The following is a 15,066-nucleotide window of genomic DNA, read 5'->3' as shown; positions in this document are numbered from 1 at the left end:
GGGAATAGGCGTGTCTTTCTCTGGAACTTGATGAGTTTGAAGAGTCCCTTGGAGAATGAGTAAAAGCTTTAATGGTGGTTAAGCTGTTTTATCTAATTACCTGTGTTTGGCTACTATTAGTAATATTAATCAAAGCTTTGCAGAAATAAAAACTTTTACGAACAACTGCTACCATAGCAAGGTCTTCAGAAATATGTGAAAGGTTGTAGCAGCTAAAACATACAGCTTGTGTAACTGTGAGCCACATCATTCAATATTTAGTGGATGTCTGTGGTCACAGGGGCTGTGCGGTGCGTGCATGTTTGTGTAGGTTCTGTGTTGGTGGGTATGAGGGTCATTTCTTCAAGCTGGTGGAGTGTAGACTTTTGAAACTTATTGATTCATGGATTTGAACTTTTGAGGTGGAGAACCTTATGCCTGAGTTATTATATAAACTTAATTTAATTACACTACTTATTTAAATTCAGTCAAATAGAGTAACTGCTCTATACAGATGCAGCTTAATTTTATTTATTAATATAAATCCATTCCTGCATTTCAGGCTTTCAGCACATTCCAAAATAAATGTGAATGGGGCAGTTTAGGATGAGAAATGAGTTAGGAAAAAAGCTATAATTTGATGTCAAAAGGTGATGGTATTAAATCTGATTTCTTCCTAGTAAATTAGGTTACTTGTGCTTTTTAGTGATTATATCTGTCAGTCATAGTAATTAATAGCAGTGTTAGAAGGTGTGACTCATAACAAAGAGGAATGAAGGAAGGAGCTGGAGCATCTGTCAGTAGAAGAGCTTGCTCATTATCTCAGTGCTGGACTCACATTGGCAGGATAAGTGATGTCACAGCAGTAGATTGAGTTATGGGGAGAACTAAAGCGTGCCAAGGTTAGAGCGACTGATGATGCAGTATTTGTGACACTGTCTGCTTCAACTCTCACTAGCTGAAATATAGAGTGGCCTTTGCCAAGACTGCAGGCCAATGCTCAAGAGAGTTTATGTAGGGATTCGCTGATATCGTATATTATTAATTACAATAACTACAAACAATTAACATCTTGTTAAAATGCCAAACTTGAGACAAGATATTGTGAAGAAACACTATCCATATGGGCATCAGAATGTGGAGTTACACTTGCTATTTTAGAAAGTATAAGATTTTTTCATCAGTAGCGATGTCTATATTTTATTTTCTTGAAAAAAGAACTGCTGACTTGTTTCACACATTGTGTTTCATTGATGTCTGCTTGTTGTAAGTATAAAAAGGGTTAATCAGAGTTTGATTACCTAGACATGGGTCAGCTGGATCGGGAACCCTGATGTAATTCATTAATGAAGTGGAGAAGATACTTTGATTTCTATGCCTCATGAAGCTGATATGGTCAATTAGGTTAAAGTACCCTGTGCACGGATCTCTCATCATATCTCATTTAAAATCTTAGCTAGTGCGAATGAAACACCTGGTAAAATCTGCAAAACCTCCACTTTAATGAACTGTTTTATGAATGTGCTCCTTAATGAAATTACAGTTTAAAGTAAGAAGTGTCCCAAGTCCCTCCTGCTGTTAAGAGAGGCAAAAGGCAGACATAAGCAATGTGAAGGAAGTTAAGTTCAGTCCTTGAGAAAGCTGGACTGTCATACATCAATCCAAAAGCAAGTTTGAGCAATGAGATACACATGGGTTCACAAAAAGGACACAAAACCATCAGTATTCAGGTAGAAACCATGGCAATACTTTGCACTGAAATGGTCCAGACACTGCTGAAATAGCCAGCAGAGCAGGTGTACCATGTCAGTATTCAAGGGAGGTGGACTGGTGTGTTCACTGTCACACCTTTGTGCCTCCCCAGAGGATTCTGGGAGTTGGAGTCCATGTTCCCCTCTGTGATATGAAACAGGGGAACACATGGCATACTGCTGCACCTGACTATTGTTTATAGTTTCAATTCAAATACAGCTATACCTGAAGGCACAACTACCTCCCAAATCTCTTAACACCATTAAAGGAATACTACACTACTATTTTTACCTAAAAACGACAACTACAATATTATAGTGATGCCACACTGACCTGTAATAAGGAGAAAAGAGCCTGTGTTATTGCTGCTGAGAGAAACTATATGGTCTTTTTACAGCTTTGTGTGACCTTTTGTTATACCCCTCAACCCATCCCTCGTTCCCACCAATCATCCCCCCCTTACATGATACCACTCCTCTTACACCTCTTTCTCCCCTTCCTTCTTCTCATCAATGCCTTTACCCCACCTCAAACTCCTCTTCTTCCTCCTATTCCCTTCCCCCATTTCTCCAATGTATATAAGGCCCTTCTAAAATATTTGGTGTCAGATTGGATTGGGAACAGACCGGACTGGCAACAGTCACAGACTGGACTGAGAACAGACTGAATTGGGTACAGAATGAACTGGCTATAGACTGAACTGGTGACAAACTGATGACCAAGCTGTGCCCGTGCTTTACTGCATGCACGTGAGGAAACTTCTGAACCTCCAGTTTCCAAACTTCACATCATCCTGAGATGGAATGCAATCACCCAGTTGTACTCATACATGATCCTGTGTATGTGTAAATAAACTCCAGTCAACGCCGAACTCCAGTCTCCTCACTCTTCAATGCCGAATTTCTAACACTACTCTGGGCTCAACACTGCAGAAAAGGCATTTTGAAACCTTTTGAGACCTTGTCACTTTCTCTCTACCACTTCCTCACTTGACGATTCTTTTTCTCTCTTCCTCTGTATTCAGGTACGTGCACAGATAGACCCCTAGTGGTGCTCAAGCGCCTGCCCTTTTGCCCTGGATGAGAAAAGTGCCCTTTCTTCATTCATCAATATTTAAAAATAAAAATAACCCTCTCGAAAAGTGTTTAATAAAATGTTTTGATATCTGACGGGCATGTATTTGAATTCTTGTGAGAATTCTGCCCTGATCTGATCTGCGGCAGGCTTCTCCTCTGACCCACAGCATCAGACAGACAGGTAAATACAGTGTTTGTGCAGTCCCTGAACTAGGTGCAAAATTAACCACAAAGTTTAACATTACAGTGTTGCTGAAAACATTACATGGCTACATTTAATTTAAAAAATAAAAGAGTTTGGGGTTGTCACACCCGCTTAAAACACTTGCCTTTTCACACAAAGAGCATATATGCATAACCTCTATTCATAAATAAAATAAAAATATCTGTGCCTGTGCCTGTTTTGTATTCTTCTAATTTTGCTTTCTCTGCTTCCCTCTTAATCACTATTTCCTCTCTATACCTTTCCACTTCTTCCTGTTTCCATCTCTCTTTACCCCACCTTTCATTTTGTCTTCCTTCTACTTAATTTACTCCCCATCAATCTCTATTCCACAACCTGCCCCCCCACCCCCACTCCCTCTCTCGCAATCACTCACTTGCACTTTTTAAAGCCAAAATTATTTTTCAATTATTTGAAAAATAACCATCTTAGGTCCCTGTAGAACAGTGAATATAAATGAGATTTCATGCAGAAACCTTTAAGGACATTAATAAAAAAAAATCTTTCACCTTTTGTGAGTTATTTCTAGCACCTATTTTAAAGTCATGAATCTCATTTACAAAAACTGTTCTCTAAAGAAATGTACATTCAGAGATTTTATGGCACCACACAGACAGCCCTTTTTTGACCTGTAGTTATAAGGGTGTTCAGACACTGAGCTGAATCCCCACACATTTCCTGCAACAGAGTGTGTGCTGGATTTTGCAGCAGCATTTACTGGCTCGTTGATGTGTAACTGAATGATCCCTGGTCACGCACACACACACATCTACTTCAATTACACACCCAGACTGCAGACTTTATGGAAACACAAAAAGTCAAAAAGATCTTTGGTTTTAGTTTTGGTTAAACCTCAATAGACCTCTGTGTTCTGATGATTAACCCAATAGAGATGTAGATTAATCCAATGGAGATGTACAGCTTGCTTGAATACCTGGTATCTGTTAAACTGCTAATAGGTTTCAGTCTGGGTCTCACTTAAGATCAGACTGGACTGTTTGAACCAGCCCTTTAATCATGTTATTCACATGCCTGATAACATATATTAGTCAAAACAAGTAAGTAAAATTTATTTATACAGCACTTTTCACAGACAAAAAACACACATACTTTACAAAGACACGACACAAAATAAAATAAAATAAAATAAAAAAGCCATTTTTTTAATTTTATCAAAGTCTTTTCCAATTATCCAAACGCCTGCTTAAAAAAGTCTAAGAGTCCACAGAATCAACCAATCTTTAAGCGAGAACGTGGAACAGACAGTAAATTTAAATGACTCGACCTAAGAGAACGTGTTGATTTATATGGGTGAAACAGATCAACCACATACAGAGGAGCCTGACCATGCTGTTGAAGCACATTATGATATTATGCCTGTATCATGCAGCATTGCTTATAATGATATAAAAAGCTTGTTTGCAGAATTGTGTTCCAGGAGCATTCCAACTCTTAAAAATATTCTTCTAACTAATTTAAGAAGGGCTTTAACATCTTATGTAAATGCTATCTTTGTCTCGGAGGAAATATCTGTAGAGATACCAATCACGACAGCAGTCAAATTTTCAAACTTGTCATCTCAGCTACTTCTTCTGAATTTAGATGTCTGATGTCCTTGCTAGGGGATGTGAATGTTCTACAGGAGCCTCACTACAGCAGGTTTAGAGCTTCTGCTAATGCTAGAGCCTGTACATTAACTAAACAGCAAGTTTAGGCTCATGCTGTGATGTGATGTTTCCTTGTATGCGATGGATGTAGACGAATGGTGGAAGTGCTGTTGCTGTAGAAGTTTCTCAAACCTGTGGTTCCAGTAGGTGTTACACCCAGCCTAATAATCTAACAGCAGACTGAAGAGAGGTTTTCGTCCAACAGGAATTGTGCTTATTTCACTTACTGCATCCTCAGTGTGGGCAGTATGATGAGTCGTTTTTGTTATTGTGATAAGAAATGTCCATTGTCTACATTATGGTTGCCATGGAAATGAGACACTGGAGGGTCTGTTTCTGTGGTTTTGAACACATAACACTACTGTGTCAAAAGTGTAAAAAAATAAAAATAAATGAACAATACAAAGGAAAACCCAAAGAACACATCTCCATTATAATAATTTTACAAGAAAAACAAAATTTTCTTTGCTACTAAGGTAGATTAAAGTAATATTTCTTTTATTAATAGTGCTTTTGTAGTATTTCCATTGGCCCATTCCAAGGACAGACACTGTTCAAACATAAGATTAAAAAATGCATAAAAACTGGAAACAACTTCAACATAACTACAGAAAATACATAATAGCACAAACATTGGGTTATATTTATGTATATTTTTATGTTTGTTTGATTTCCCCCTTTAATCTCTTTATAAATAATTTATTTTTTCCACATTTAAAAATTCTGTCATAAATATGAAGTACCCTTAAATATATTGTGTAAAATTTCTATTTGAGTGTTTATATTTCTCCCATTACACCCATCACTGGCGTTTCTTCTGTCTTCTCCCTTGAGGGTTTATTACATGAGGAAGTGATGGGTGTTGGCAGTTCCTGTCAAACAACCAGAAATGTGATCCTTATTATAACATATGTCCCACAAATTTCCTCCCAACTCTAAACAAGTTTGCTTTCTAGTAATATATTAGCCATGGCAGTTATATCAGTGTTAATATCACAATGTGTAGAAAAACTTTGAAGCCAAATTAATATTGTAATATTTTGTATTTAAATAAAATTATTCACCATTTTTATACTTTGATTATAGGTTCACAGTTCTGATATAACATATGTTAACAGCACTGCTTAACTGTAATGAGATAAATTAATAGTATACCAAGACTTATCACCTCTGGAGATGTACATGACTTCTGACTAAAATGGCTGATCCAGTATCTGCTGTGGTTCTGGTTACACCATGGACCCTCGAGACACTGACACATTCTCTGTCCCCTCTGCAGGGCATCAATATTGTGGGGCCAAGTAATGCAGAGCCACCGGCACCTGTCCACCCCGGGATGTACCAACTGGACATCGTGCTGAAGAAAGGGAACAATCTCGCCATCAGGGACAGAGGAGGTAGGCTACTTTCATGTCTGCTTCTGTGAGATCAAGTTTGTTTATTTATCATTTTGTTGCTCTTAGTTTTTACACTGTTTTTGCCATTAAAATGGATTTATAAAACTTCTTCTGTTGTTGATGACTGCCTTGTATTGACCTTTGTTCAAAAAGAAGTCCAGTCTATAACATATTTATAACTTAAACTAATTGCAGATTGAAATGCAGATATATGTTAATGCACTTGTCTTTGTGACATCAGAGGTCTTTATGCTTATAAATTCAGAACACTTGTTTTTGATGCTTGGTTTTCCAACATGAGCCCATTAAAAATTATGTTGTATAACATTTAATTATTTTACTTATACTTAATTAAATTTAATTGTTTCATTATTTTAGTTTTGTATAATATTTAATTATTTGTGGAATACAGGGATTTCTTTTGACAGGGATGGTTTGATTCTGATTACATAGTTAGGTACTTCAAACAGGTTCTGGGCGATTTGACTGCAGATCAGTATCACAATTAATCAAACATTTTACCTTGATTAAGATTAAAGAACGATGTTTTAGTTTTTTGCTTTCGTTGTTCAAGGCTTGTTCTGTGAATGTGCTGAAGTGTTACAGCTGGAATATTTTTATCTAATATTACTGGGAGCTTGTCAGTCTCTTTTTGGAGCCATGCACAGTTCATATTTGGTGATGGGTTTGTGATGGGACTGGTGGTATTACCCTTGGTCACTGAAACCAAGGGTAATGGTTTTTGGTCCGAGTTTACATTTGACATCTTGATGTTCAGTGTCGTCTTCACTAAAATCAAACATGTCAAATGACATTTTTGAATAGTCCGCCATGTTCTTTAGGTCCTCCTGAGGCAGATTGAATGGGGCAGAATCACACAGTAGTATGCTTTTAAGGGGACAGTACATGGACGCAGAGTAATCTGAATTATGGAATAGTATGATAAGAAATTCCGAATGGTGATTTTGATTCATTTCCAATCAATTGCCCAGCCTTAGTTTAAACCCACTGTGGACTATTTTTGTCCTTATTGTTGTTGTCCTTGTTTAGAGTTTAGTAGACAACACATCATGAAATCAATACTAGTCTGATTAAATCAAATGGCCAGGGGCATACACTATCTCCAGAGTGCCTGCATTCATTTGCATCTGACCAGACATTTGACAGGTGGCATTGATGGATAACTTGTACGTTTCGCCCATTATGGTTTTACTGGTCTGAGCAGCTCTTGAGTCATAGAGGAGCCATGTGTTAAGGAGTGCATTTCAGACAGTGTAAGTGTCAGTGCCATGGGGATTGTTTTGACTGCTGGACCACTAATGGGCTCATTATCAGCTGACAGTATGCTACAGCATAAACTGTCCAGACACAGTCCAATCTCATATGTGCACACACACCTATAGTTAAATAATTATAAAAAAAAATTAGCTGACTGTCCAAATTCAAGAAACACAAGCAAAATCGTTTAGGGGAGACTTGGGTTATGGTTTAGGGACATTCTATATCACTGATGCTTTTGCAAATATAAAGATAAATCATTGCTTATTCTTTCATTTGAGTTACTAAAAACTCTCAATGGAAATATTTTCAGAAAATAAACATTCGCTTTCCTCAGCCATGCATAATTTATCCTTTTTTTTAAATCCACCAGTGATGGCTTCAATAAATGATTATCCCCAGTGGTATGTGGCTGTACCTCTAAATACAGTAGATGTTGGCATTTACTGTGTATTTACTGTGTAATTTACTGGATCCGACCTAATGTCTTATTGGTGACACATTAAGAGGCTTTACCATTGTCCACTTTAATGCACTAATATATATCCCCAGAGTAGCTGGACTGCATGACTGTCGATGCTTGGCTGTAAAATGTCTCAGCAGGTGGAAAGCTTCATTTAATGTTGAAAAATCATTGATAGTTGCTGAGCAAATATGTGTAAATATTAAAAATGGAATTAAATTGTTTTATTCTTGTTTTATTTATTTTTTAATCTTGAGTGAAGGAAAACTTTGTGACTATAACTCTTATTTTACTGTTATTTTAAAGAATTAAACATTGATACGATGCATGCAAGGTATCCAGTGCATGGCTGTGTTTTTAAACCATTAGAATAAATTTATTTGATGATTTGGTAATGTTTTTAATGTATCACAATAAATGTGATAACAGGCTTAAGTCTCATAAGGCTTCAATCCCAATTCACAGAGAAGAGTGGAGTAAAAATTTTGAATTAAAGGCTTTTATCTCATCACTTCAACATTATAATACATGATGGAGTATATATGTGCCCTCCCAGCCCATTAACTCTATTCTATCAGGTCAAACACAATGAGTGACAGTGGAAGGTCTGCTACATCTTTTTACTGGAGCTATTCTGCAACCCACCTGAGCCTGTCCTGACCTGGACGTGATTCATCTTTGCCTGCATGAGAGCTCATTTTCTGCCAAAACACAAGTGATGCTGCCAGCCTCCTCCACGCTTCCAGCACTGCCGTAGTTTTGGCGAGAAATATAAACTGTTCTTCATACCATCTTGTCTCTTTTTCCTCACTGTCTGTCAGAAAAAGATTAGAATTTCTAACAGTGTTGTGAATTCTCACATCAGAATGCCAGATATATTGTGATACCTAGTTATGGTTGGCATGGACATATAACAACGTGGCATGATGTTGTTAAGGGGAAAAGAAATAGAACGATATTTTTGAAGGCTGTGAGATTTTGCATTGCACGTGGTGTCTGTTATATTTCAGAACTTCCTGTCTGAGGAAGAATACAGTAGTTAGGCTGTGTCATGTCTTAGTATTTCAGCTGCTGTTTGTTGTTATTTATTTCAGGAGCTGATGCCTACCTTGTTCTTTTATCTAAAAATTTGAACATATCTAAGGTTTTCCCGAGGGAGGGAGAGAGACAGAGAGACAGAAAGACAGAGAGAGAATCAGAGAGTCAATTCTCTTCCTAGTTTGCAGGCTCTAGCTCACTTTCATAAAGTCTATCAGCCCCATGTCACTGTTAATACTCTCAGCATGACAGATAATATCAGTAACTGCAAAAGAAATAAGACATAAGGGCAATGTTGAGTTCTGTGATTACATCTATCATTTTTAACTCAATTTAAGCTAAAAATAGAATAATCTATTAAAATATACAATTTGTGTAATCTGTAATAATTTCCAATAACTATAATCCACCTGTTTGTTTTACGTATTGTTAAAAACCCATGCTGATAAACTCACTCACATTTAGCAGGCTGGGTATCTTTCATGAGAGGTAGCTATTTCCACTGCTGAATTGTTTTAATAATAAGGTGGGATGAATGTTGCCTTTCCTTTATTTCTAAAATAGCCATTTGAAATTAGGCTCTTTGATAGACATATCATAAAAAACACCAAGTGTCACACCCTCGTCTCGTCATGTCTGTTTTCCCCGGTCATGTGCTCTTTCTCAGCACATGGCTTTGTTTGTTATTGTCCTTGTCTCCGCCCCTGTCTCCGCCTTTGTTCCGCCTCCTCGTCTGTCATGTGTTAACCCGTCCTCCTCGTTATCTGTCTCAGGTGCGTCTCGTCAGTGTCTTGTATTTAAGTTCTCTTCCTACACTTCCTGTTTGTTGGTCATTTGTTCTTTGTACTTTGTCATGTCAATCGTGTTATCAAGTCTGTCTCTGTAAGTTTCTCCGTTATTGGTCTCCACGTTGTCGTTTCATTTCCTGTCGTTTCGTTCTTTAGTCTGTCTGTCCCGTTTGCCCTGATTAGCTCCTCGTGTCCCGTTTAGCCTGCTTGGCTCTCCGTTTCTTGTCTTTTTGTTAAAGTCTCTTTGTTTTGTTATTATTTGTAAATTAAAGTTTATCTGTGTTTTAGCGTGTGTGTCCGCTCCGTCAGTCCGCCCCTCGTTCCTGACACCAAGTCTGTTTCTCACATTTAGAACACTGGACAAGGGCAGCTATAATATTGCTGAATGTTTTGAAGAACCTGTTAAAATGCTGTGTTGGAAATAGAAATATTCATATGCACACTTAAAGCACAATGTCACAAAGGACACTGGAAACAGGTACTGCTGTAAGCATGCAGTAATACTGTCATACTGTCTACATCAAGCCTGCAGTCATTGATCATGGAGATAGAAGCAGTTCATTAAATAGTTTAGAACACTGTGTGCGACAGACTCAGCCAACCTCATGAAAACAGGTCACACTATCTCATGAAACATTAATAGTTGTTTTGTTGAACTTTTTCAAGAGCGGATAATGACTCATTCTGTCCTGCATAGAATATGAATCATAAACAGTGATTCTTCTCTTTGTAATAGTTTGTTTGTTCATGCTGACCTGTTTTTTTTTTATCTAATTTGGTAATAAAATATAACTCATTTGAATTCCATTGGTCTGTAAATGATGATTAGGCTGTAATGGCTGTGTTCAGCAGTTTGCGGTGTGTTGCTCTTTGGAAAGTGAGATGGACCGCGTGTGGAAGATTTAGTCTCATGTTTCATGAACAGCTGTAGGATCTTATAACCTGTAATGATGGTGAGTTGAAGCTATTATGAATATGCTTGTTGTCACTATTTGTTCTCTAATTTGGGTCTGATATTTCACTGCTGGCAGATACTAAAGAGAGGCTGACGGGTGAAAAGGCTCTTCTATGTGTGCATGAGTCAGAGTTACAAAGTTGTATGGTGGGCAGTGAGACAAAATTTTAATGACATGAAACTTTTTACTGTAATATGTAGTTTTATATGATTTTAAAAACTTTTCTCAGATAATTATTGCACCCTGAAAGAGCAGACTATTTAGATGACGTTGGATTTCTGTATTAGAATGTCTTCATTCTGATTTTCTACTGCAGACCTGACTCTTTTCAAATACGCTTTCTACATTTTACAATAAAAAATAAGATACTGAGATCCTCCTTAAATTCTAATTCCTAAGGAAAGAAGTTTTAAAAACATAAAGAATAGAATTAAATTCTTGACTGAAGCTATTTAAGAAAGATGAAAAGAAAGAAGTTACCAAGTGTTAACTGTAGGTTCACACAGGTTATATCCCATTTGTATTAGTTCTTCAGATGTATTGAATATTCCAATAATATTATATATATATATATATATACTGCACCTGGCAATTATTCATTCGTTCATTATCTGTAAGCGCTTATCCATTTCAGGGTCGCGTGGGTCTAGAGCCTACCTGGAATCATTGGGCGCAAGGCGGGAATACACCCTGGAGGGGGCGCCAGTCCTTCACAGGGCAACACACACTCACACACTCACACCTACGGACACTTTTGAGTCACCAATCCACCTACCAACGTGTGTTTTTGGACTGTGGGAGGAAACCGGCGCACCCAGAAGAAACCCATGTGGACACGGGGAGAACACACCACACTCCTCACAGACCGGGCAATTAATAGAAAAATAATCTAAATTGACGTTCAGAACTTCTAATCGACTTTATGAATTATATCAATTATATTTAACTGGTTTTTTTTCTGTTATGTCCCCACTACACTGTCCTTTTAAAACCACGCTATCAAGCTGTAGTCACATGATTCTACACGTCTGCCACATGGTGGCAACCTAAACTGAGGTTGAGTAAGCGACTTGAGCAAGTACCAAAGAAAAACACAGTGTCTGTGGTTTGGATGTCCTGTGTTTCGACTATAACTAAGACAACACTGAACAAAAAGTCAAATGCAAACACTGAGTAAAAACAGTTTCAGTGATCAAAGCACAATCACAGAGCAAATAAAAACAGTGGTCAGAAAACAGAGGAACAAGCTCCCAGCAACATTAGAAAAAATATCCCAACTTTAATACTGGAGCATATGAGGGTCAAAAATACAAAAACAAAACAATTGTTCATTAATCCTAATCTTGCTAAAATGTACAATTAATCGTGATATTGATTTGCGCTTATATCACAGAGCACTAATATATTAGTATATACATATATAGTATATAGTATACAATACAATGCGTATCTCCTTAGTTGCGTGCTCAGTGGAAGGAGAAAATCTTTTGCAGAAGAAATTTTATTGGACCTAACTGCAGATACATTCCATGAGTGCCAAAGCTAGGGGCTATTACTGGGCCCCTAGAGGTCCTGAGCTGAGTTTCGGAGCTCTGTAGGGGATCATGGGGATCTCAGCTGTGTGCTCCAAGTTCCAAATTTCTTTCCGATGAGACTAATCACCCAGTACAATGACTCACATAGGGAATTGAATTGAAAAATTTTAGCTTAATTATGACTCAGTATGCATTATTCAATGACCTTTTTATAGCTCTTGTGGCCTGTCATGATTTTATGGGAAGTATAATTATAAATGTTCAGAGAAGTCTTGTATTCTAGTTGAATGATGGGCTTCATTTGCTGGGCTTTGAATTATTTTTATAATTATTATTTTCTTTTTGGTCCTCATTTATTTCTTTGTGTATTTATCAGGTCTACCTTGAAAGAATTGCCGGTGTATGATTTCACATTAACTATCTTTTGGTTTTTTTTAATCATTTAAATTCAGAATTCATATAACACATTCTGTCATGCAGAGGCAATCAGTTTCCCAAATGAAGGATGTTTTGTTGTTCATTAGACTCTAAATATGGAGGCCTATTCTTTTTGTGAGTGGTCAGTAGGGATCCCTCCCTAGTGCAGGAAGACGTGGTCTCTGTTAGAACAGACTGATAAAAGCCCACCTAACCATTTCAGTCATGATTAGAGTTCAGTGATCAGAGATCTACAGCCACTAATGCAAAGGGTGTGAAGAAAGACACAATAATGGGGGTGGGGAAGTATTTGTGTGCTAAGGTCAGGTTATCAATGGTAAAGTGTGTATGAGTGTGTATATGATTACTGTTTGATTTTGAGAACCTCAGAAGTACAACATCAGAACCAAGTTCCCAATTATGTTGTCCTGACATTTTTGAGAAACAGGCATGTTAATACCTGAGAGGGTATAGTTATGTCTGAGTGAACATGTCCTAGAGGAACTGGTACTGTTTACAACCCTTGTTCTCACCTGTCCACTTCTATGTCATTCATAATCATCACAATATTGAGCATTTCATGCTTTATTACATCAATAAATGTATATGAAATGCATCAGAGTAGCTGATTGTGGTCAAGATGTTATCTCGTTTGTGGATCTGGCTTGTTATAGGCACATTACTGAGCGGTTTACCACAGAAACTTTAACTTAGATTGGTCCAGCTTGTATTGAATTCTCAAGCAGCAGCAAGAGGCTGTGTGTAGTCCATGAAGCATTTCATGTTTCTGAATGAACAATATTTTTTTGGAGACATTGCAGCACAATACCCAGATCTGACTGTTAATACAGTGATTATTCAGTTAAACAACTGAATGTTAAGTCTTTCCTGAAAGCTTTGGACAGTCATTGTTTTCTTTAACATTTGGCGTCTGACCAGTGTTGACACCTAAATGTAACACTTTGTTTCCATCATTTAACATTCAGTTTTTAATTATATCTAGCAAATTTTGGCTTGTGTGCTACTTGCGTTTTATTATGAACTCTTAATAAATTACCAATTTATCAGTAGGATGTGCATTTGTGGATTGATCCACCTCTCAAAGTAATATAAGGCCTGCTTGTCCTCGCTTTCCAATTCATTATTCAGGAGCCATTAGCTGGGCTTTCCAGCGCTAACTACTCTGATGTGGCCCATTAGGTCAACATCTGGGTTGTATACCCTTTTTTAAGACTGAAAATGTGTGTCGAAATGTCCTGGAGTCATTACAGCCATCAGTGAGGGCTATCGGCCATATGCTGTCTTCTTAAGTTTGGACCTAAAGCCTTTAATAATCTTTACTTTGCTAGTACGGACCTCGCCCGTAGAGGCTGAAACGGGGAGGTGAACTCAGAAGTCTTTGGGGAGGAGTTCAGGGTGGCTTATGAATGCGTGTGAAGCCGGACCCCCTGTTGGATAAATGAATATGAGAAAAGGGTGGAGACGGGGTGGAGGTGGGAGCAAGTTTTTTAAAACAGGAGGCTCGGTGGGTTTGATAGTAGCCGAACACTGCTCCGAATATGGGGATCAGCAGGAATGACCCAGTGCGGAGGAGCGAGCTGGCGTAGTGAAGCAGTCGAATCGAGATCTGTCTCCTGAACTAAATGAAGCGAGTTTGTCTGACGCGGAAATGACGTGAATTTGCGGGGTATATATAGGGCTGAGAGGAGGAGTTTGGCTGTGGTCCTACTCCCAAAATTATGTTATTAAATATCTACAATTTGTGACTAACTCAAGGACAAGTTATTATAATTTAATATAGTTAAATATTTAAATAACAAATCCTGATTAACTGGAGCGAAGTGCTATGCCAAATTGTTCACTGTTCCTTTTGAAGTTTTGTTACTGGCAATAAAATTCTCCACATTTCTAATTAATCCATATACTCCAAGAATGCTGGCATTATAATGGCAATGTTTTAAACCCATTCCTAATTGAAATGCTGAATTTCTGGGTCCATTTTGTTGGCTTGTCTGTTCTGCTATGCCATACAGCACATCTTTTTTTACTGTAACTCCTGGCTAATCTGTAAAATTATGTCCCTATATACAGTTTCAACACATGACTATGGTTCCAAATATAATGTGTTATCCTCTGCCATAGATAAACATTTACTGCAATGCTGTTACACACAAATACAGTATGCCAAAGTAGTGCCTTGAAATATCTAGTGGCATATTGCTATGTCATATGTAGGTTTGTTATACTGCTGGTTTTGTCACTGTGCTAAAGTCTGAGTCAGTTTTCAGAGATGTGCAAACATTTCAGCTGCAGTGAGGCTTGAAAGTGGTGCAGAGATTGGTTGTGTATTTTAGAAGGGATGTATCATTGTATCAGTCTGAGAGAGGGAATCTTGTTCTCAGTTTTTGCTTAAAGCATTAACACACTGCCCCTTTGTGGCCATGTGATGTATGTGAGTGAATGGCCACTGTGATTTAAAAGTGATAATCATTGTTAA

The 15,066-nt window shown here is 37.7% G+C and overlaps 1 protein-coding gene across 1 annotated transcript in view; it reads left to right on the top strand.

Annotated features, from left to right (window-relative positions):
- mctp1a (multiple C2 domains, transmembrane 1a) overlaps positions 1–15,066 on the top strand; it is a 121,975-nt gene that overhangs the window by 18,928 nt on the left and 87,981 nt on the right. Inside the window, exon 2 of the mRNA XM_066655574.1 lies at positions 5,977–6,094. Within this exon, the coding sequence (XP_066511671.1) occupies positions 5,977–6,094 (118 nt within the window). The remainder of the gene's footprint in view (positions 1–5,976; positions 6,095–15,066) is intronic.

The sequence above is a fragment of the Hoplias malabaricus genome, chromosome Y (genome assembly GCF_029633855.1).
Source record: "Hoplias malabaricus isolate fHopMal1 chromosome Y, fHopMal1.hap1, whole genome shotgun sequence".
NCBI classification, from domain to species: domain Eukaryota; kingdom Metazoa; phylum Chordata; class Actinopteri; order Characiformes; family Erythrinidae; genus Hoplias; species Hoplias malabaricus.
Note: the sequence above shows the minus strand (reverse complement) of the source record. Positions and strands in the feature narration are given on the sequence as shown.